Source organism: Procambarus clarkii, chromosome 13 (genome assembly GCF_040958095.1).
Source record: "Procambarus clarkii isolate CNS0578487 chromosome 13, FALCON_Pclarkii_2.0, whole genome shotgun sequence".
NCBI classification, from domain to species: Eukaryota; Metazoa; Arthropoda; class Malacostraca; order Decapoda; family Cambaridae; genus Procambarus; species Procambarus clarkii.
Genome location: NC_091162.1, coordinates 29,218,181 through 29,241,875, shown reverse-complemented (window position 1 = coordinate 29,241,875; position 23,695 = coordinate 29,218,181). Strand labels below are relative to the sequence as shown.

Here is a 23,695-nt window from a genome sequence, read left to right as displayed (position 1 = left end):
TATGAAGCTTTTGAGGTCAGGATTGGCATTATAGTTCAGCGTTTTATATGTATAATACACATGAGAGAATGTGCAGTGACTTAATATCTAACATATTCAGAGATTTGAGTAGGGGTACCGAGTGATGTCTGGGACTAGGTTTTCAGAAGCCGATATTGTGTGGAATTCTAGAGCAGAGTCCCTTATTTTGTATCTGGTACGTTTCTTTACTGCAAGTGTAGTTTACAGAACTTGTGATAAGTTCATGTGTAGTCCTGATTCCCAGAGTCAGGGTAATGTTGTACGGTTTCGTCTGACTTTGAAGCAGATGTTCAAGGTCACTGGTGAGAGTTACAAGTTGGAGTGGATATTCCACATGTTTGGTTTGTTGAGTGTAAAGGGTTAGAGGTTGTCTTTGGGTGGTTACCAGGTAATCTGATGTTCAACTACCAGGCAATAAGGACCCCTAACACTGTTGCTGGATTATTTGACATCACCAGGAGGAAGTAACTTACTGAGTGAGGTTCATAGTAAGTACTATCAAAGTTCCAGAGTGGTTCTGTTACTCTCATGGGAGACCAGGATGGCTATAACGGATTGTTTTGTCATAAATTCCACAGAGGGTGTGAGCATGTTCTTGTTGTTGTGATTTTGATACCGTGTTTGGGAGGTTTCATGTCTTATCACTCTGATGGTTCTTGCAGAGCTGTGGAGAGACTGAACTATGTGTCCAACACTGATTGTTACCTGAGTCAGTTATGACAGGTGATCCTTGCACTTCTTGTTATTCTTGTTTCAACAGGCATAAGAAATCTACTTCCAAGTCCTGTTGTGTTGTTGGTAGTTCCAAGAGTGAAGAAGTTTCGGATGTGTCGGAGTGGTCTAATCCTGTTTCTTCTACTTTTAGTTTAAACTGGCCGAGGCTGTTTTGTTCACAGAAGATCCAGAGTGATGGGGACGAGCTGTTGCTGAAGGGGTTGTACCGGATCTGGAAAGTGTCTTCCCAGATCATCCTCATTAACCAGGAGCATTCCCTCAACCACCCCTCATCTATTCAACTTCAACTCAGTGGGTTAACGCTAGAAAAAAGGAGTGGAAACCAGTGGAAAAGTTATCAACTCATACAGCTGAGGATGTTCCAGCTCAGGAATAGCTTATAGTATCCTAAACTGAGTTGTAGTTGTCAGAGTTCACTGCATCCTAGTCCAGGTATATTGTGTCTACCTGTTGAAGTGCTCCAGGATGAAAGCATTTGTTGGATCTGTACTATCTCTTTACATAATGAAGTGCAATGGGGAATTTCGAAAAGTACATTTCCTTGTGGGATTGGTGTATGACAAATTATTTATTCATAATTAAAAGGTTGTATTGTTCGAATAATACAATTTTAAGAGTGAAACCAGTTAAGTGGAAAACTTTTTTACTAGACTTTGTTCCCAGACAGCCATTAATTTGGATTGTACTTAATTATCATATGAACCTTGCTAAGTGTGATGAGTATAGTATAAGCAAATGTTTTGATGAGCAGAGAGTGAATAATTACCTAATGTATTATGGTGAACAAAATAAATAGTGCCCTAGAGAGATAAATATGTTGCAAATCCAAGGTGTAGAGGTATGGATACACTAAAGTGGGGAGAGTGTTTCAGGATGTAATGAAGAAAATGTATATTGTATAGTTGCCACAGTGAGTTGCAATATTCTCATATAAAGTCTTATGTCAAATATTGACCTTTGAATTATTTCCATATTCAGTTACTTCATTCTGTTGGAGTTAAGGAACTCATTACCACTACAGAAGCTAAGATTCAAATTGTGTTTCTTTTCTTGCAAGGAGATGTACCTTGTAAAATATTATATCTGTAGACACTCGATTATCCGGGATTCGAACATCCGGAAAACGTCTTTATACGGCCGAAATCGTGACCGGATAAAGTTATCTCAATATTAGGCCAAAATGGCCATGGGAGCCGGATAAAAGCTGGTTGAGCTGGATAAAAAAATCGGAGCCGGTTAACTTACTGCCGATGTTACACTATCCGGACAGTTAGCCGGATAATCATTGAATTGTCCGGATATGAAAGCCATGGGGCAGGCCGTACTGTATTAATGCCATCTGGCTGTGGCTCCAGGCGCATGGTGGAGGAGGGGTGGGGGGGGTGTCGCATGGTGGAGGAGGGGTGGGGGAGGTGTCGCATGGTGGAGGAGGAGGTGGGTGGGTGGTGTCAGGGGAGAGGGGAGCGTTGGGAGGGACCACCTGGGGGGGGGGGGGATGTGGAGCGGCCTATACCCTACAGTACAAGAATTACCATTAATTTTGGAGCAATTCATCATAGCCAAAAACAAAAGAAATACTCGTACTATGTAATAGAAAATACTATACAAGTTTCCTAAAAACAATTTGCACAGGCTGAAGTTTCCTTCAAAAATATTGTTATGTTTTTTCCTGCTGGCGGCCTAAGTAACGTGCCTCCTTGCCCCAAGTGGACCCGTCCAGGCCTGGTCAAGCCATGTGCTCTCGACCCTCGTGTTATACCACACTGACACACCATTAGTGAAATATTATTTTTAAATAACTTTTTTATTTTGATAATAACTTTGAACATTTTTGGCCAAGACTATGTCTGGTAGCAGTATCAATCGTTCTGGAGGTGTTAAGAGGAAGAAGGGTGTCCTAACAATTAAGGACAAGTTACGTGTTAAACAACTTTGTGAAAATGGCCGGTCAACTTCAAGTGTTGCCAAGGAATTTAATATAGACACTAGTACTGTTTCTGATATAAGGAAACAAAGAGAGAACATTCTGAAATACATTTCAACCTGTGAAAGTGAAGGTGCAAGTACTAGCAGAGGGTGTGGTAGAAAAACTATGAAAACTTTGACACATGTACAGTTGGATGAGGCTGTGTATAAGTTTGCTGAGCAGCGCACAGCTGGCGTGACAATTCGCGGCCCAGAAATACAAAATGCTGCAAGCAGGTTTGCAGCAAGCCTTGGAATAAAGGATTTCGAAGCCAGTGAAGGGTGTGTTGCAAGGTTCAAAGGGAGGCACAATATTGTGAAGAGGAAAATTGTCGGTGAAAAATTGAGTGCAGATGAAAGCAGTGTAGAACCATTTAACCAGAAGTTAAGAGCATTCATTTTGTCAAATAATTTATATTCTTATCAAATTTATAATGCTGATGAAACTGGGCTGTATTGGAGGAGTTTACCAGAAAAAAACTCTAGCAATGAGGGAGAGTTGTGTGCCAGGCCGTAGAGTCAACAAGGACAGGCTGACGGCCATGATGTGCGCGAATGCTGACGGCACAGACATAATCACGTGTACAATTGTTGGCAAATCTAAGAAACCAAGAGCCTTGCAACATTGCTTGGACAGACTGCCAGTGAAATATTATAACTCACAAAATGCATGGTTTACACAGATCTTTCTTTCCTGGTTTCATGACGTGTTCTGCAGTGAAGTTCGTGACTATCAAGTTAAGAAACTCAAAGTAAGGCCAAGCAAAGTTCGGGCTTTACTGTTGCTTGATAATGCGCCTGCCCACCCCAGAATTGACACGTTAACCTCACATGATGGCAAGATAACGTGTATGGCACTTCCTCCTAATACAACTTCTCTCATCCAGTCTATGGATCAGGGAGTTATCTGTGTCATAAAGAGGTTGTACACCAAAAATATGCTGAACAAAGTTTTGGTGGTTTTGCCTCTAACGGAAGATACTGAACTCGGTGTGGATAACAGGGCTAAAAAAAAAACTTGAGAATTTGAAGAACTATACAATCAAGGAGCCATCTATAACTGGGCCAAGGTGTGGAGTAAAGTAAAGGAATCGACTTTGAAAAATTCCTGGAAAAAACTCTTCACGCCTACTGTCAGAAATGAGGAGGATGAAGAAATGGATTTTGAAGAATTTACAGATGAAATCCATGGCATATTCAGAAATGCCGGTGAAAACTTAGAAAGACAGGATTGGCTTGAAAAAGATGCATATGACCCAGGATATGGTGTGATGAGTGAAGACGAGATTCTCCAGTCTATTACTGATGAAGTCGATGAAGAGGAGGATGAAGAAGGCAGTGAAGAACCAACACCAATGACCACAAAATACAGTGTACTCGTGACCTATGTTGACGGATTAATAAACTTTTCATCCAATTGTGCTCATCCAGAAGTTGGAAACATGTATCAGTACCTGAGGCAAACCAAAGAGCTGATCATACAACTGGCCAGTGAACACAGAAGGCAAGCTACACTTGATTCTTATATGGTACGAAAGTCAAGCCAAGCGCCTTCAACAAGTGAGGCGTCACAGACAAGCCCAGCGCCTTCAACAAGTGAGGCGTCACAAGCAAGCCCAGCGCCTTCAACAAATGAGGCGTCACAAGCAAGCCCAGCGCCTTCAACAAGTGAGGCGTCACAGGCAAGCCCAGCGCCTTCAACAGGTGAGGCGTCACAAGCAAGCCAAATGCCTTCAACCAGTGAGGCTTCCACAACTAGCAGTCAAAAGTAACTTTGCTTAATGAACTGTACAGTAATTTTAAGTGTTAATTTTAGTGTTGTGTTAGTATAAGTTACGTAAACTGTCAAGAATTTTTAACTTCAAGATGTGGCATCAATCAAGAAGACGAACAACAACAAGGTAAGTTGAGGTTTCTAGTTGAATATATAATAATTATATGTGGCAAGGCAATTCAAATTATGTTGTTTGTAGTATAAAAATAGTTGGAAATGGTTAGTTTTGGACGCAAGAGGTGAAAAAGTACCATTATCCGGAACATGTGATAATCCAGCTGGAGGTCCTTCCCATACAGTCCGGATAATCGAGTGGAGACATAACAAAATTTTCCATATTTTAGTCTTCCAGAATTTTAGTAACTTAATTTCTCTGTTGCAACTTTTAAATACTATATTTCAAACTTATGTTCCTAGGCTTTCAAGAGCATCACGTTAAGTTTATAGAGCAGAGATAACATAGTCGGTATTCTTGATGTATTGCATGTTGTTCGAAATGTTGATTATGTGTTTCTATTTGCATTTCATTTGTCATATACTTTCTCTATATTGTTTTCAGGTTGTATTGTTGTCCTCTGTTAGTTCAATGATGACAATTATGATTTGACCTTCTTGTTGGTTGAGTACTTAATATTGTATTTACCATTAGTAAAAAATGCAATTAATCATAAATTAAATATTTTTTTTCTTTAGGAGGTACCAACCAGGAAGGAGAACACGCTGGACCTCATTTTCACTAATAAAGATGAATTGATCAGGAACATAATGATTACAAATACCTGTTACTCAGATCACAACTTAATTGAAGTTATGACAACCATGAAGGAACAGACCTTCAAAACCAGTCCAGATTCCCAGTGGAGGAGATTTCAGCAAATTCAACTTCAATAATAAACAGATAAACTGGGAGCAAATAAACCAGGACTTCACAGAAATAAACGGGGAAGAACAGCTAGAAAATGCAAACCTGAACCTGGAAAAAATGCAAACCTGAGTCTGGAAAAAAATAAGCTCAGTAGCACTAGAAATATGTTCAATCCGCATACCTCTAAGAAAAAAGAGGAAGAGATGCAGATTGGAACGGGAACGTCGTTCCCTATATAGGCGAAGAAAACGAATCGCGGAACAACTTGAGAGTCGCACCCTATCTCAAGAACGGCGAAGAAGGTTAGGTAGAGAAATAGAAACAATTGAACGGAAGCTACAAGAATCATACAAAACCCAGGAGAGGCAAAGAGAGCAAAAGGCCACCAGTGAAATAGAAAGAAATCCGAAATATTTTTTCTCCTATGCAAAATCAAGATCAAAAACCACATCTAGTATCGGGCCCCTGCGAAAGGGAGATGGAACTTTCACCGATGACAACAAAGAAATGAGCGAGCTACTGAGGACGCAGTATGACTCTGTTTTCAGCGAGCCATTAACCACACTAAAGATTGATAACCCAAATGAATTTTTCATGGATACGATACCAACATCAAATCATATATCAGACGTCACCCTATTCCCACTGGATTTTGAAGAAGCCATAAACAGTATGCCTATGCACTCTACACCTGGCCCGGATTCTTGGAACTCCATATTCATAAAGAACTGTAAAAAACCACTATCGCAGGCCCTCCACATTCTGTGGAGACAAAGCCTAGATACTGGCGTTATTCCTGATATACTAAAAACAGCAGAGATAGCACCACTTCATAAAGGAGGAAATAAGGCAGAGGCAAAAAATTACAGACCGATAGCACTAACATCGCACATCATAAAAATTTTTGAGAGAGTGCTAAGAAGTAAAATCACAAAATACATGGAATCACAGCACCTCCATAACCCCGGACAACATGGTTTCAGAACAGGGCGCTCTTGCCTGTCTCAGTTGCTGGACCACTATGATATGGCATTAGATGCTATGGAAGACAAACATAACGCGGATGTAATTTACACAGATTTCGCAAAAGCTTTTGATAAATGTGACCATGGTGTTATTGCACATAAAATGCGTTCAAAAGGAATTACCGGAAAAATAGGCAGATGGATCTACAATTTCCTGACCAACAGAACCCAATGTGTAATAGTCAACAAAATAAAATCCAGCCCATCAACCGTGAAGAGCTCAGTCCCCCAGGGTACTGTGCTTGCTCCAGTACTTTTTCTCATCCTCATATCGGACATAGACAAGAACACAACCTATAGCACTGTATCATCCTTTGCAGATGACACTATACCCGCCAAACACACACCGAAACTACGACGTTGGTACAACGTTCCAACAAGTTTTAACACCTCCTAACCAGTTATAACAACCAATATAGCAAGTTGTAACAACGTTCTAATACGTCATAAACACGTTAAGCCAAGATGTAACAACTTTATTACAAGTTGTAACAAGCGGAAAATAGAGACAGTTTCGGTTTGTGTTTTCAGGGTAGGATCTTCATGAGAGTAGGCAACATAGAGGACACGGCGAACCTCCAGTCAGATGTAGATCAGGTCTTTCTATGGGCTACAGAAAATAATATGGTGTTTAACGAAGATAAGTTCCAGCTCATGCGCTATGGAAAAAATGAAGATATAAATACGGAAACCACGTACAAAACCCAGGCAAATCATAACATAGAACGAAAAGGCAATGTAATGGATCTGGGTGTACTCATGTCGGAAGACCTTACCTTTAAAGAACACAATAAAGTAGCCGTCACAACTGCAAGAAAAATGACAGGTTGGATAACAAGAACTTTTCACACTAGAGAAGCTATACCGATGATGATACTTTTCAAAACGCTTGTGCTCTCTAGAGTGGAGTACTGCTGCACAATGACAGCACCTTTCAAAGTTGGAGAAATTGCTGACCTGGAGAGCGTGCAGAGATCCTTTACTGCTAGAATCCACTCAGTAAAACATCTAAATTATTGGGACCGACTAAAGAGCCTTAATCTGTACTCCCTTGAGCGCAGGCGGGAGAGATACATAATAATTTACACGTGGAAAATATTAGAGGGGCTGGTCCCAAACCTGCACACAGAAATAACATCACATGAGACCAGAAGACATGGCAGGATGTGCAGAATACCCCCGTTGAAAAGCAGAGGTGCAACAGGTACTCTGAGAGAGAACTATCAACATCAGAGGTCCGAGACTGTTCAACACGCTTCCACTACACATAAGGGGCATAACTGGCCGACCCCTCACAGTGTTCAAGAGAGAACTGGATAAGCACCTCCAAAGGATACCTGATCAACCAGGCTGTGACTCATACGTCAGGCTGCGAGCAGCCGCGTCCAACAGCCTGGTTAATCAGTCCAGCAACCAGGAGGCCTGGTCGACGACCGGGCCGCGGGGACGCTAAGCCCCGGAAGCACCTCAAGGTAACCTCAAGGTAGTAATTAATTACTCTAAAGGTAATCACGAGTGATTACCGTTCTCTTAGCACTTTGGACATTGTAAATCAAAGTTTACCATCGCTGAGTGATTAGTAACCGATTAACGTAAATTAACGTAACTAGTAAAGAGATTAATCAGCTGTCTGGTAGTACAGGGATTAATGGGATTTTCTCACTGAATGCTCGACGGGTAGAGTGTTGTGTAATTTCCGCGTTACTAGTGACAGTTGTAAGAGTTATTAAATTAACGTAAATGTTATTGTGTTATTAACGTAAATTAATTATTATTGATTGTTGATCGTCCGTGGGATGGAGTGTTAACGTAAGGATTAATTTGAGGAAGGGTTGCTGGAGTTGCCAGTGAACCCATTAGTCATTATTGTTGTTATTGAAAGACTACTGATTTGATTGCATTGCAACCGCTATTGCAGTTGTAGACTGCACTGAGGCGTAGAACAGTTAGGAGGTTACTGGAGACGTGTTTCAGAACCTACTGTGTCATTTGTTGTAATTGTGATTATAGATCTGTTAGTTCTTGTTTCTTGTTGATTCCTCTGTGGTCATGCTTATGTTCGAATTAGTTCATTATGCAGTCCGAGGGGCTGGTGTCTAGCTGTCATTGATAGTGTCACAGGAAGTATTTCGAGTAACGTCATTGACATTTCTTTTGTTTTGTTGTAGTAGTTAGTACTTTATTGAATTAACTAAGTTGTTATGGTTAACACTGTCTTTTCGTTACACCCCCACACATTATTATTGTTATGCAAATGTTCTTCACACTCGACTAATAAAATTGAGACTGATTCTGAGCTTTGGACTAAATATACTGCACCACACAACAATAAATTATTGTTGTGAGAGCCCAGGACCTACTCGTTAGATTTGCTTCGGCGAATGGCGAAGGTCGTCGGCCTAGTGGAGGGGATTTCAATTTTCATTGGGGTCTCGGCGTTTGCTCGCGCCTAGTCAATTGTTCATACATGGTCCCAAAGTGAGGAATGAGCTGTTTACTACATTGGTGTGTTAGCTAAGCAAGTCCTTCCTCAGGCGACCTAATTGAATATCACGACAGGAATAAAGGTTAAAGAATAAAGAAAATTCTTAGAAATTTTCCGAGCTCAATTCCTTATACCAATTTCATTTTATTCCACAAATTCTCATAAAACTCTCACACATACGAAGACTAAAAACAAGAAAAAAAAAGTACAATTCATAAATGGCCTCCTCGCAGAGTCTAATGCAGTATTTGGAGCTTTCACTGAAACCCATGCAGGGGAATTGTTGGACAGTGTGATCTGGATACCAGGATATAATCTATGCAGGTGTGATAGGGTAATTAGGTCACATGGAGGAGTGGGTCTGTATATTAGGGAAGACCTTGAATGTTTGGAACTCCTTAACGTAACAAATGAGGTGGTAGAGGTACTGGGAGTAAAAATAGAGAAAATAAACTTAGTTATTATTCTAATATACAAACCGTAAGATGCAACGGCTGAGGAATTCGCAGAACAGATTAACAAAATAGAGAATAGCCTTGATAATTTGGCAAACCCAATACCTGATATTATCTTCCTAGGTGACTTCAACTTGCCTAGTCTAAGATGGAGAATAGCAAACAATAATATTATACCAGGAAATCTATTGGGACATAACCAACCACAGATTAGAGAACTACTGAGATTCTGTGACAAATTTTCACCCAACCAGCAGATGTCAGAGCCAACGAGAAATGAAAATATTCTAGATCTGGTGTTTACAAATAATGAAGACATAATCAGGGACATTACGATATCAGATACCACATACTCAGATCACAAGTTCATTGAAGTGCAAACTACCTTCAGTACTCAGAATAGACCTAAAACAATGATCAAGCGAGAGGGGTTTGTTACGTTTGAAGGCAGAGGAGAAACAATCTTCGTCCACATGGTTTATTGTCAACAACAAAACAATTATAAGGTACATAACTTACTATTTACAAAATCATAAGCAAAAGAGCATCTGCTCCTAACATGCTACACCCAACATCTGTAGTACTCAATCCCAACATTCCTCCCCTTTTAATTAAACTCTATTCCTATCAGGCGGTCGTATGACTCTTCCTGATTTTCTCAACTGGGAGTCCTGACCTGTTACTTCTGGGAAACATTCTTCTGAATTACTCCTTGTAGAGTCCATAGGGTTAACTGTATCCCCATTACCCTCTGCTGCTCCATGCTCTGCCTCCCTGTCTCCTGCAGGTGCTGCTATCCCTTCATTATTAGGATGGGTATCACTAGTTGCCCCGCCCCCACCTGAAGGGTCTTCAAAATTCAATGTGAACATTGGCATGAGCTGATCGACATGCCTTTTCCTATTAATGTTCCCAAAACTCTGCACTTGCACAGTGAAGTTCCTGCGGCCCAGGACCTCCCTAATTTTCCCTTCCACCCAGGGCTTTCCACTTCCAAAATTCCTTGCATATACTGCATCCCCCTCATTAAACAACAATTCCTCTCCCTGAGCCAACTGACTGGCCAAGCTAGTTACCGATTTCTCTTTATTGGGATCTGTCTTTACTGCTTCCATGTGCACTTTAAAGAGCCTATTAAACCATAATTCAGAAGGAGATTTACCAGTAGTAGAATGAACAGTTTTCCTTTGATTATATAAAAATCTACAAAGCCTTGTATTAATAGTACCTTCCATAAACCCCTTTAACCCTTCTGTCAAGGTTCTCTTTGCTCTCTCTGCTAGACCATTTGAAGAAGGATTATAAGGGGCAGGTGTTACATGTTTAATACCATTTTTTTCTAAAAAAATCTTCCATTTCCACAGAAACAAAATAAGGAGCATTGTCTGGCACAACTATGTCTAGTAATCCAAAATTACAAAAATTTTTCCTTAGTAATTCACAAGTTACAGATGATGTGGTGGAATTACACACATGAACATCCAGAAATTTTGTGTATGAATCCACCACCACTAGGTAATATTTGTTATCCATAGGTCCCGCATAATCTACATGAAGTCTAGACCAGGGTTTTCCAGTGTATGGCCAAGAAAGTACTGGGGTTACCTACCTTGAGGTTACCTTGAGGTGCTTCCGGGGCTTAGCGTCCCCGCGGCCCGGTCGTCGACCAGGCCTCCTGGTTGCTGGACTGATCAACCAGGCTGTTGGACGCGGCTGCTCACAGCCTGACGTATGAGTCACAGCCTGGTTGATCAGGTATCCTTTGGAGGTGCTTATCCAGTTCTCTCTTGAACACTGTGAGGGGTCGGCCAGTTATGCCCCTTATGTGTAGTGGAAGCGTGTTGAACAGTCTCGGACCTCTGATGTTGATAGAGTTCTCTCTCAGAGTACCTGTTGCACCTCTGCTTTTCAACGGGGGTATTCTGCACATCCTGCCATGTCTTCTGGTCTCATGTGATGTTATTTCTGTGTGCAGGTTTGGGACCAGCCCCTCTAATATTTTCCACGTGTAAATTATTATGTATCTCTTCCGCCTGCGCTCAAGGGAGTACAGTTTTAGGCACTTTAGTCGGTCCCAATAGTTTAGATGTTTTACTGAGTGGATTCTAGCAGTAAAGGACCTCTGCACGCTCTCCAGGTCAGCAATTTCTCCAGCTTTGAAAGGGGCTGTCATTGTGCAGCAGTACTCCACTCTAGAGAGCACAAGCGTTTTGAAAAGTATCATCATCGGTATAGCATCTCTAGTGTGAAAAGTTCTTGTTATCCAACCTGTCATTTTTCTTGCAGTTGTGACGGCTACTTTATTGTGTTCTTTAAAGGTAAGGTCTTCCGACATGAGTACACCCAGATCCTTTACATTGCCTTTTCGTTCCATGTTATGATTTGCCTGAGTTTTGTATGTGGTTTCCGTTTTTATATTTTCATTTTTTCCATAGCGCATGAGCTGGAACTTATCTTCGTTAAACACCATATTATTTTCTGTAGCCCATAGAAAGACCTGATCTACATCTGACTGGAGGTTTGCCGTGTCCTCTATGTTGCCTACTCTCATGAAGATCCTAGTGTCATCTGCAAAGGATGATACAGTGCTATAGGTTGTGTTCTTGCCTATGTCCGATATGAGGATGAGAAAAAGTACTGGAGCAAGCACAGTACCCTGGGGGACTGAGCTCTTCACGGTTGATGGGCTGGATTTTATTTTGTTGACTATTACACATTGGGTTCTGTTGGTCAGGAAATTGTAGATCCATCTGCCTATTTTTCCGGTAATTCCTTTTGAACGCATTTTATGTGCAAAAACACCATGGTCACATGTATCAAAAGCTTTTACGAAATCTGTGTAAATTACATCAACGTTTTGTTTGTCTTCCATAGCATCTAATGCCATATCATAGTGGTCCAGCAACTGCGACAGGCAAGAGCGCCCTGTTCTGAAACCATGTTGTCCGGGGTTATGGAGATGCTGTGATTCCATGTATTTTGTGATCTTACTTCTTAGCACTCTCTCAAAATTTTTTATGAAGTGCAATGTTAGTGCTATCGGTCTGTAATTTTTTGCCTCTGCCTATTTCCTCCTCTATGAAGTGGTGCTATCTCTGCTGTTTATAGTATATCAGGAATAACGCCAGTATCTAGGCTTTGTCTCCACAGAATGTGCAGGGCCTGCGATAGTGGTTTTTTACAGTTCTTTATGAATATGGAGTTCCAAGAATCCGGGCCTGGTGCAGAATGCATTGGCATACTGTTTATGGCTTCTTCAAAATCCAGTGGGGATAGGGTGACGTCTGATATATGATTTGATGTTGGTATCATATCCATGAAAAATTCATTTGGGTTATCAATCTTTAGTGTGTTTAATGGCTCGCTGAAAACAGAGTCGTACTGCTTCCTCAGTAGCTCGCTCATTTCTTTGTTATCATCGGTGAAAGTTCCATCTCCCTTTTGCAGGGGCCCTATACTAGATGTGGTTTTTGATCTTGATTTTGCATAGGAGAAAAAATATTTCGGATTTCTCTCTATTTCATTGATGGCCTTTTGCTCTCTTTGCCTCTCCTGGGTTTTGTATGATTCTTGTAGCTTCCGTTCAATTGTTTCTATTTCTCTACCTAACCCTCTTCGCCGTTCTTGAGATAGTGTGCGACTCTCAAGTTGTTCCGGATTCGTTTTCTTCGCGTATATAGGGAACGACGTTCCCGTTCCAATCTGCATCTCTTCCTCTTTTTTCTTAGAGGTATGCGGTTTGAACATATTTCTAGTGCTACTGAGCTTATTTTTTCCAGGCACTGGTTCAGGTTTGCATTTTGTAGCTGTTCTTCCCAGTTTATTTCTGTGAAGTCCTGGTTTATTTGCTCCCAGTTTATCTGTTTATTATTGAAGTTGAATTTGCTGAAATCTCCTCCACCGGGAATCTGGACTGGTTTTGAAGGTCTACTCCCCATGGTTGTCATAACTTCAATTAAGTTGTGATCTGAGTAACAGGTATTTGTAATCATTATGTTCCTGATCAATTCATCATTATTAGTGAAAATGAGGTCCAGCGTGTTCTCCTTCCTAGTTGGTTCTACTATTTGCTGGTTTAAGGCAAACCTGTCGCACATCTGTAGCAGGTCGTTTGCATGTGCCTGTTCATTTAGGCTACTTCCTGGTATTCTTCCTGGGGCCTGTGGTTTCTGATAATTCTTGAAGCAAATTTGACAATTTTTTGTTACCTCAGCAATATCCTGGTCTATTTTTGGCCACCAAACCCAACTTCTAGCTTCTGCTTTCATAGTATTTATGCCATTATGGCCTACATGCAGCTGTTCCAAAATCTTACATCTCAGTTCCCCAGGCACCACCACTCTATTCCTATACAAGAGTACATCCTGGTGAATACTAAGGTCAGCCTTTACCGGAGCATACTCTGATAATAATATATTATCATTCCAACCATATTTAACATTTAATCAACGGATTTAATTTGGGATCTCTACCAGTAGCCTTCCTAATAGTCTGGAATGAAATATCCTCAAAAGACGTAGATTCCACCAGGTTAATATACTCCACTGGAATACTGGAATTCAATTCTTGTGTCACAGGCAATCTACTTAATGCATCAGCTACTACATTATCCTTGCCTGGCTTAAACTCTAAATCATACTCAAACTGAGAGAGTAGTAATGCCCATCTTTGAATTCTAGCATTGGCATTAACTGGAATTTGTTTACCCCCTGCCAAACAATCCTAGCACGGGTTTATGGTCTGTTCTAGCAAAAAATTTCCTTCCCAGCAGAAAATACCTCAGTTTTTTTTTACAGCATATATCAAAGCTATGGTTTCTTTAACTGAGAATAATTCTGTTCTGCAGGAGATAATTTCTTGCTAGCAAAATATATTACTTTATCCTGACCATCTACTTCCTGTAATAATACACACCCCACTCCTACTGGGGAAGCATCTACCTCCAGTTTTAATGGGAGTCTACCTGTAAAATTAGTGAGCACTGGAGAATTGATCAATTCCTGCTTAATATTCCTGAATGCATTTCCTTTTCTTGCTGCCCACTTAAATTTAGCCCCTTTTTTCAACAATTCATACAAGGGTGCTAATTTTGTTGAAAAGTTCTTCACGAACTTCAAAAATATGTAACCATCCCAACAAAAGTGTACTTCCCCAAAAGATGTTGGGGCTCGGGCATCTATTATAGCAGCTACATTTTTGTGAGGAGTAAAGCCCTTACCTGAAATATGATACCCCAAGTATTCAATGGCCTTGGTCTTCAACGTTGTTTTTCCCTTATTAATCTTCACATTGTGCTTTTGCAAAAGATTCAAAACTTGTTCTAATCTAGCATCATGCACTTCCTCATTCTCCCCACATACAATAATGTCATCTAAAAAACTAGCCACACCTTCAATGTTTACTAACAACTGGGACATGAATCTCTGAAAAATTGCTGGAGACGAGGAGAGTCCAAAAGGAAGTCTTTTATACTTAAATAACCCCTTGTGGGTATTAATCACTAACAATTTCTGGCTCTCCTCCTCTATAGGAATTTGCAAGTAAGCATCTTTCAGGTCAATCTTAGAAAAAATTGCTCCCTTGCAGACCACTGACAACAACTCATCTATCTTAGGTAAAGGGTACTTCTCACAGTGTATGCGGTTGTTCAGTTCCTTGAAGTCTGCACAGATTCTCAAGGATTTCCGATCTGCCTTCAACACTGGTACAATTGGGGCTGCCCACTCACTATGTGTAATTGGCTCTAAGATGCCTTCTGCCACATGCTTTTCCAGGGCTGATTCTACCGATTGCTTGTAATGAAACGGAACTGTTCTTGCATTGAAAAAATTAGGAGAAGCCCCACTTTTCAGGTGAATTTTTGCCACCATGCAAAGATGGGCTTATCTGCCTCCACTGAATATTTATCTAACATATGCTCAGCACTTTTAACTGTTTTAACTATCTAACAATTCATCTAGGCCTGCCAAGAAAATTCCCACTTTTTCCATGAGATCCTTACCACATAGGCTAGTATTATGTGAATCCACTACATAAAAATCCTGGACAATTTCTTTTCCATTATAACCTACTTTTGCCATAGACCTTAATCTGCCTCCTCTGGTATTATCATATGCACTTAATGATATTTTACCTGGTTTTACATTCAATTGCAAGGTATCTGCCCAATCTCTAGACAATGTTGACACTGCAGCACCAGTGTCCAGTTCCATGGGAACTAACTTCCCATTAATTACAAAATTCACCACATGTGACTTCACTGAACATACTTTTTCTTTCACCAAATATAGTCTGCTTTCCTCACCTGCAGCTTCTACAGACGGGTTACCTTCCTCTACTGCCTTGACCACAGTACCACTACCTCTTCTTCCTGCATGCCCTGGTCGTCTCCTCTTCCAGGCCTTGCTATTCCTGTTCAGATATTCTCTACACTCTTTCTTCAAGTGTCCCTCCTTGTTACAAAAGTTACATATATATTCAAGAAACTTGCACTTGCTACTACTGTGATTGTACCCACAGTGTTTACATCTGGTCAGGCTCTATACTACCTTAATTTCTTGAGTAGATTTCGTACTTCCAAAAGCCCTTTCCAGGTTCAACATCTTCTAGAGCACTGTCCATGAAGTCATCGATTGTACAGTAGATCCAAGTTTTCTGCCACCAGGTTAGGGAAAAATATATCATTTTCTACTGCCATGAACAACTGGTCCTGCACCAGGCCATCCAACTGTGCTCCGAAATTGCAGTGGTTCGCCAATGCCTTCAAATCCGCATATAAATCCTGTACGGATTCCTGCTGCTTTTTCGTCCTATTCTGGAAATCCATCAAACTCCTGTGATATGACGGCTTCACTACATAATGACGTTTAAGCATGGTAATCAGGTCTGCATAGGTCTTCGTGTGGGGTAGCTCTGGTGAACACAAGTTACCGAGAACACTATATGCTTCAGAACCCAGTGAAACTAAGAGTACCACTTTCTTGTTGGCGTCCTCCTTAATCCCATGGTACTGAAAGTTTGCTTCCAGCAGGCTGAGCCACAGGTCCAACGAGATCTTGGTAGTGTTAAATGGCTCCATTGAAATGAGCGGGGGTAGCCATGGCCACGGTGGGTTGCACAACTAAACTATTGTATGCCAAGCGTCCACCCGTCCACACAACGTACCCTGCTCTCACACCTCGTCTCGTACCCAGGCACTCTGCCTGAAGTGTTTAATAATCCTCGTCACCACTGTTACGTTTGAAGGCGGAAGAGAAACAATCTTTGTCCACATGGTTTATTGTCAACAATCAACAACAACAAAACAATTATAAATTACATAACTTACTATTTACAAGATCACAAACAAAAGAGCATCTGCTCCAACATGCTACACCCAACATCTGTAGTTCTCAATCCCAACAGGGTTATTCAGTAAATTCAATTTTAATAATAAAAGGATAGACTGGGAGACAATAAACAGGAAAATTACAAACATTCCATGGGAAACTGTTCTAAGTAATACAAGTCCTACAGAAGGAATAGAAAAACTGACTTTGGAAGCATATCAAGTCTGTATGAAACATGTTCCTTTGAGGAAAGCCAGAAAGAGGTCCAACATAGAAAGAGAACACAGACGACACTATTAAAGAAGGACAAAAAATAGCGGAAATGCTTAAGCAGACACAACTTTCCTTACAAAGAAGGAATAATTTAAACAGGGAGATTGAAGAAATCGAGCATAAATTGAAAAACTCATGTCAGACTGAAGAAAGGTAGTTAGAACAGAAAGCAATTCAGAAAATAAAGAAAATACAAAATACTACTTCACATATGCGAAAGCAAAAGCAAAAACCCATGCCAGTAGTGTACCTATTTGCACCAGTGAAGGTTCATACACTGAGGATGACAAAGAAATTAGTGAAATCCTAAAAAAGCAGTATGAGGACATGTTTAGCACTCCAATAAACAACATGAAAGTGGAAGATCCGGACAATTTCATAATGCATGAAATCCAAACCCCTGTAAATATAACTGATATCAACACGAGTTTGATAGAATTTGGAAGAGAAATTGAAAACATGCCCATGCACTCAGCTCCGGGTTCAGATTCATGGAATTCAATATTTATATAGAAATGCAAGGTTCTAGTAGCAAAGGCACTCAGTATAGTGCGGAGGAAGAGCTTGGACACGGGGGAAGATACTAGATCTTCTAGGAGGATACTAGGAAGATACTAGAATGACCTTCCCAACCATGTTAAAGACTGTACCTCTCTCAACCAGTTTAAGATAAAAACTAAACACTACCTAATAATTTCCATGTAACCTACCTCACTCCTCTATTGTCAACCCTGTTCTTAAATGCAAATCCTGCTCTGAAACTCTCCCTGGACAGATGTAATAGGACCCATTATCACCACACCAGAAATAAATATCTCTTTGATATCCCCAGAGTCAAACTTAATCTGTGTAAACACTCTATGCAAATTAAGGGACCTAGTCTATGGAACTCACTCCCTAGTGAATTGAAAAACTGTAAAACTTTTGCGTTATTTAAAAGCAAAACCAAAAAGTACCTAACTTCATCTTCTTAGTTTCCTACACTGAGCTTTATATTTGCTCTGTACCTAGTGTTACCCAATCTCCTAATTTTTATGTATTATCAAACAACCTTACCATTGTGTTCATTGCTGTCTTCTTTTATGTGCTAGCCATATGCTGTATTGTGCCTACCAATTTGTTGTCACCTACCATTCAAGCTGTCATTGCAATCAATCTTAGCTACCTATGTGCTTTAATATACTGTACCTACAATTTTCTCTCATCTTTTTTTTTCATTTCATGTAATCTGTTATCATTTTTTTGTCTATAAATTTTGCAAGTATTTACCTCCTTAAAATTTTCTTAGATTAAGGACCTGCCCGAAACGCTGCGCGTGCTAGTGGCTTTACAAGACTGTAATTACCATATTTGTATCCTCACATTCCTTATGTACATTCTTGTATATGCATAAATAAAATAAAAAAAAATAAATAAATAAACCCATGTCTTATTTTTTTTTTAATCAACACTGTCAACCTATTGTATTTGTGCTGCTTTTTCTGTCATGTTCCCCCCTTTTTTTTTTTTTTTTTTTTATCTTTATTTGTATTTGTTCTCAACACTTTTTATTCTTTATGCTCAATTAGTATTAAGTTAAGTTCTAGATATTAATGTTTTTCCTGCCCGAAACGCATTGCGTAACAGTGGCTTTAGGCATTGTATGTACTAGCTCTATCTATATATCAATCCATTAATGTAACATCACTTGTATGTATGTACCTTACCTGAATAAACATATTTATTTATTTATTTATTTAGATGCACTTAAAAGTAGCAGACATAGCCCCTCTACACAAGGGAAGGAGAAAAGAATTGGCAAAGAATTAAAGGTCAGTTGCACTAACGTCCCACATAATAAAAATATTTGAGAGAGTGATTAGGAATCAGGTCACCAGTTTCATAGAGACAAATGACCTTCACATTCCAGGCCAACATGGATTTTGAGCGGGAAGATCGTGCCTCTCACAGCTACTTGATCACTTCGACAAAGTCACTGAGGCATTAGAAGAAAAACAGAATGCAGATATGGTATACACGGACTTCACAAAGGCATTCGATAAATGTGACCATGGAGTGATAGCATACAAAATGAGGTCAATGGGAATAACCGGTAAAGTAGGACACTGGATACTCAGTTTTCTGTCGAATAGGACACAATGAGTAACAGCCAACAATATAAAATCGAGCCCAAGCGCAGTTAAAAGCTCTGTACCTCAAGGTACAGTCCTTGCACCACTGCTTTTCCTTATTCTCATATCAGATATAGACAAAATTACATGTCACAGCTTCGTATCATCCGTTTCAGATGACAAAAAATTCAGCATGAAAATTACTTCTGCATAAGACATTGAAAAACTCCAAGCAGATATTAATAAAGTTTTCGACTGGGCAACAGAAAATAACATGATGTTTAACAGTGATAAATTCCAGGTACTCAGGTACGGTAAAAATGAGGACCTTAAACATAATACAGGGTACAAAACATAATCAAATGTGCCCATAGTAAAAAAGCTGCAAGTAAAGGATTTGGGAATAATGATTGTCGACGACCTAACGTTTAGGGAGCATAACCAAGCAAATATTGCGCATCACCCAGAAAAATGATAGGACAGATTACGAGAACTTTCAAAATCCAGGGATCCCATCACAATGGTTGTACTCTTCAAGTCATTGGTGTTGTCCCATCTCGAGTACTGCTCAGTACTCACTTTCCCCTTCAGAGCAAGAGAGATTGCTGAAATTGAGGGAATACAGAGAACATATACGGCATGCATAGATGCGACAAAGCACCTAAATTATTGGGGTCGTCTCAAAGCTCTCCAAATGTACTCACTAGAAAGAAGACGAGAGAGATATCAAATAATATACACGTGTAAAATACTAGAGGGCCAGGTCCCTAATCTACACAGTAAAATAACAACATACTGGAGTAAACGACATGGAAGAAAATGCAGAATAGAACAGTGAAGAGCAGGGGTGCCATAGGCACAATCAGAGAACACTGTATAAACATCAGAGGTCCGCGGTTGTTCAACGTCCTCCCAGCAACTATAAGAAGTATTGCCGGAACTCGTGGACATCTTTAAGAGAAAACTAGACTGTTTTCTCCAAGGGAGTGCCGGAGCAACCGGGCTGTGGTGGGTATGTGGGCCTGCGGGCCGCTCCAAGCAACAGCCTAGTGGACCAAACTCTCACAAGTCAGGGGAGTAGAAGAACTCCCAGAACCAGGTGATCAACCAGGTAGACACGATAAAACATCTAAACTATTGGGACCGTCTCAAAGCTCTCAAAATGTACTGTCTGGAAAGGAGACGAGAAAGGTATTAAATAATGTATACAAGGAAGATACTGTTAGGCCAGGTCCAAATTTGCCCAATAGAATAACAACATACTGGGGCAGAAGGTACTGAAGAAAATGTAGAATAGAACCAATGAGAAGTAGAGGTGCCATAGGAACAATCATAGAACACTGAACATCAGAGGTCCACAGCTGTTCAACACCCTCGCAGCAAGCATTAGAAATATTGCTGGAACGAAGGTGGATGTATTCAAGAGGCGCTTGGATAAGTTCTTGCAAGAATTGCCAGACTAACCAGGTTGTAGAGGACTGTGGTTCACTCCATGCAACAACCTGTTGGACCCAGTTATCCCAAGTCGAGCCTGGCCTCAGTCATCTTCGGGGAGAAGAACAACCCCCCAGAATCCTCTCCAGGTATGTCCAGGTAACTAGAGGTAAAGAATGAAAAGTACAGAACTAGAGGTACAGAACTAGCAGTACAAAACTTGAGGTACAGAACTAAAGGAACAAAACAGTACAAAAATCAAGTTACTGAATTAGAGGTAATAACTAGAGGTAGAGAAGAGCGTAAGGAGAGTACGTCACCTGCAGCAGGAACTAGGAGGGCGGAGAGCAGGAGGAAGAGGAGCAGCACCGTGTTGGGCTGGGCCGGACTAGCCAGGTGTGGCCGCCCAAAGTGTGGCGGGGCCGGACTAGCCAAGGGGCGTGGCCGCCCAGTGTGTAGTAGGGCTGGACTAGCCAGGGGGCGTGGCCGCCCAGAGTGTGGCGGGGCTGGACTAGCCAGGGAGCGTGGCCGCCCAGAGTGTGGCGGGGCCGGACTAGCCAGGGAGCGTGGCCGTCGTTGGGAAGTGTCCACTGTCAGCTCCATGCTGCACCATGGCAACCTTACACCTGCAACAACAACAACAATACCATTAGAACTTCTCTTGTGCCATTATGGCCAAAACAAACAATATGTTTACATTTGATGTCTTTATTATGCACCCATACCCATCCAGTGTGCCTTTGTAACCCTTTCCATACAGTGGAAATGGTTACAGAGGAACATAATTGATTCAGGCACTGAACCCCCAGGGACAACTGAACCTCACAAACAACTGAACCCCACAGACAACAACTGAACCCCTGCAGAGAAAAACTGAACTCCCACAGAGAAAAACTGAACTCCCACAGAGAAAAACTTAACCCCACACACAACAACTGAACCCCACAGACAACAACTGAACCCCTGCAGAGAAAAACTGAACTCCCACAGAGAAAAACTGAACTCCTGTAGAGAACAACTGAACCCCTGCAGACAACAACTGAACCCCACAGACAACATCTGAACCCCACAGACATCAATTGAACCACTGCTGAGAACAACTGAACCCCCACAGACAACAACTGAGCAATGCAAAAAACAACTGAGCCCTGCAAAAACAACTGAACCTCATAAAAAAACTGAACCCCACAAACAACAACTGAACCCCACAGACAACAACTGAACCCCACAAACAACAACTAAACCCCCACAGACAACAACTGAACCCCACAGACAACAACTGAACTCCACAGACAACTGAACCCCACAGACAACAACTGAACCCCTGCAGACAACTGAATCCCACAGAAAACTGAACCCAACATACAACAACTGAACCCCTGCAGACAACTGAATCCCACAGAAAACAACTGAACCCCACAGACAACAACTGAACCCCTGCAGACAACTGAATCCCACAGAAAACAACTGAACCCCACAAACATCAACTGAACCCCACAAACAAGAACTGAACCCCCACAAACAACAACAACTGAACCCCACAGACAGCATATTCATTACCCTGGATGTATGGTTCTTGCTGAATTGTAGAGAATACACAGTAGATCACTTCAGCAGTTTATTGAGTAAGGTAACAGTGAGTAGTTATGGCCTGCCGAGGTCCTACCTACTCTGAGCTTGTGAGAATACTGGCTTGCCACCAGAATGGCTAGTACCAACTGTCTGTAGAGAATGAATTCAGAGGCTTACTAGACTGTGATTGGCTATATCCCAACCGTCATAGAATTTGAGTACTAACACCGCTCGGACACACTACCAAGTCGACGTCCCGTGTCGACAAGCTCTGGCTAGCTAGAAAGTTACAATGATATTGAGAAGGACTTCGGTGGCATTCAATAATGGGTTACATGTCATATTTAACATTAAAAGTAGATCAGGTGTGCGGAATACTAACACCGTTCAGCATGTGCACAAAAAATTAGAACATAGTAGATGAAAAATCATGGTGACAATGCTTGAATAAAACAAGATGAAGAACATATATATGTCTAAGTGTCAGATATGAACAATACAATTCTAGGTGTTGTCTAAAACAAAATTATTAACATGTGTTAATGTCATGTGCTTAGAAAAATAATTAATGATAATTATCTGCTTTAATAAACAAAATTCCTCACCCAACAACCACAAAGGAGTTTTAAGACTAGATAATGGAGAATTTTTTTTATGTACAATATATTTACAAGTTATATACAAGGACTGGATCAAGAAGGCTAACATCTTAGTGATAACAGTCAGGAATAGCTGGTCTCAGTGTGGTTGCTAGAACATTAATGGAACTTTTGATGACATGCACTGTAAAAACACAAATGACACAGTAGACTTAACAATGGCACCTGCCTTGACACAAAATAAAGTTGAAAAAAAAATCATTATGCATATATATATAATGGTAATAATAGAACACATGGGGTAGAAATACTGTGAAGTGAATTTTGCCAAACAAAAATAGAATAACTGCAGAATGCACTTAATTATAAATTCTGCGGATATCTACACCTAGATCGTCCAGCACACTTTACAACTCTGGCTCTGACTGAAGGTCGGGAACAGATGAAACTGCATGTGACACATTTTCAGCTTGAGAGGTAAACTCATTGACATCTAGCCAATGGACATGTGGTGAGTGCACGGTTGAAACAAAATATCTAGATCTAAGATTATAGGTACTAGTATGGGGAGGCTGTACAACAAGTGGTCTGTCAACCACAGAAGGTGGTGTCCCAACAGAAGAATCTGTCAGGGTAAGTTCATTTTCATCTTCCTCATCAGTCTCATCAACAGTCATTTTAGTTAACTTCATTTGATCTAAATGTTCATTTATATACTCTCCTGTTAACAAATTCCTAAGTCTGCACTTGTTACCCTTAATAAGCTCGATTACCTTGTATGGACACAAAAATTTCTTAGTTAGCTTGTACAAAGGGCCAAACCTCTGTTGGTTAAGTACCATTACTACAGATCCGATAGTTATCTTACTGGGCTTAGCTCGAGCATTCCTTGCTCGAGTGAACTCGGCTGTTGCCTTAGACAGTTGTTCTCGTATTTTCTTGAAAACTAGTTGCATTTGTCTATGCTTTACTTTAACAAAATCATCTACATTATACAAAGGAGAAGGGGATAAGTTAGTCAATACATTAGGGAAGATCTTATCTGTACCATAA

General features: G+C 40.7%; 1 protein-coding gene across 1 annotated transcript in view; it reads right to left on the bottom strand.

Annotated features, from left to right (window-relative positions):
- LOC123757291 (transforming growth factor beta receptor type 3) overlaps window positions 1–23,695 on the bottom strand; it is a 720,483-nt gene that overhangs the window by 393,857 nt on the left and 302,931 nt on the right. The window contains 1 exon segment of the mRNA XM_045740847.2: window positions 20,792–21,097. Within this exon segment, the coding sequence (XP_045596803.2) occupies window positions 20,792–21,097 (306 nt within the window).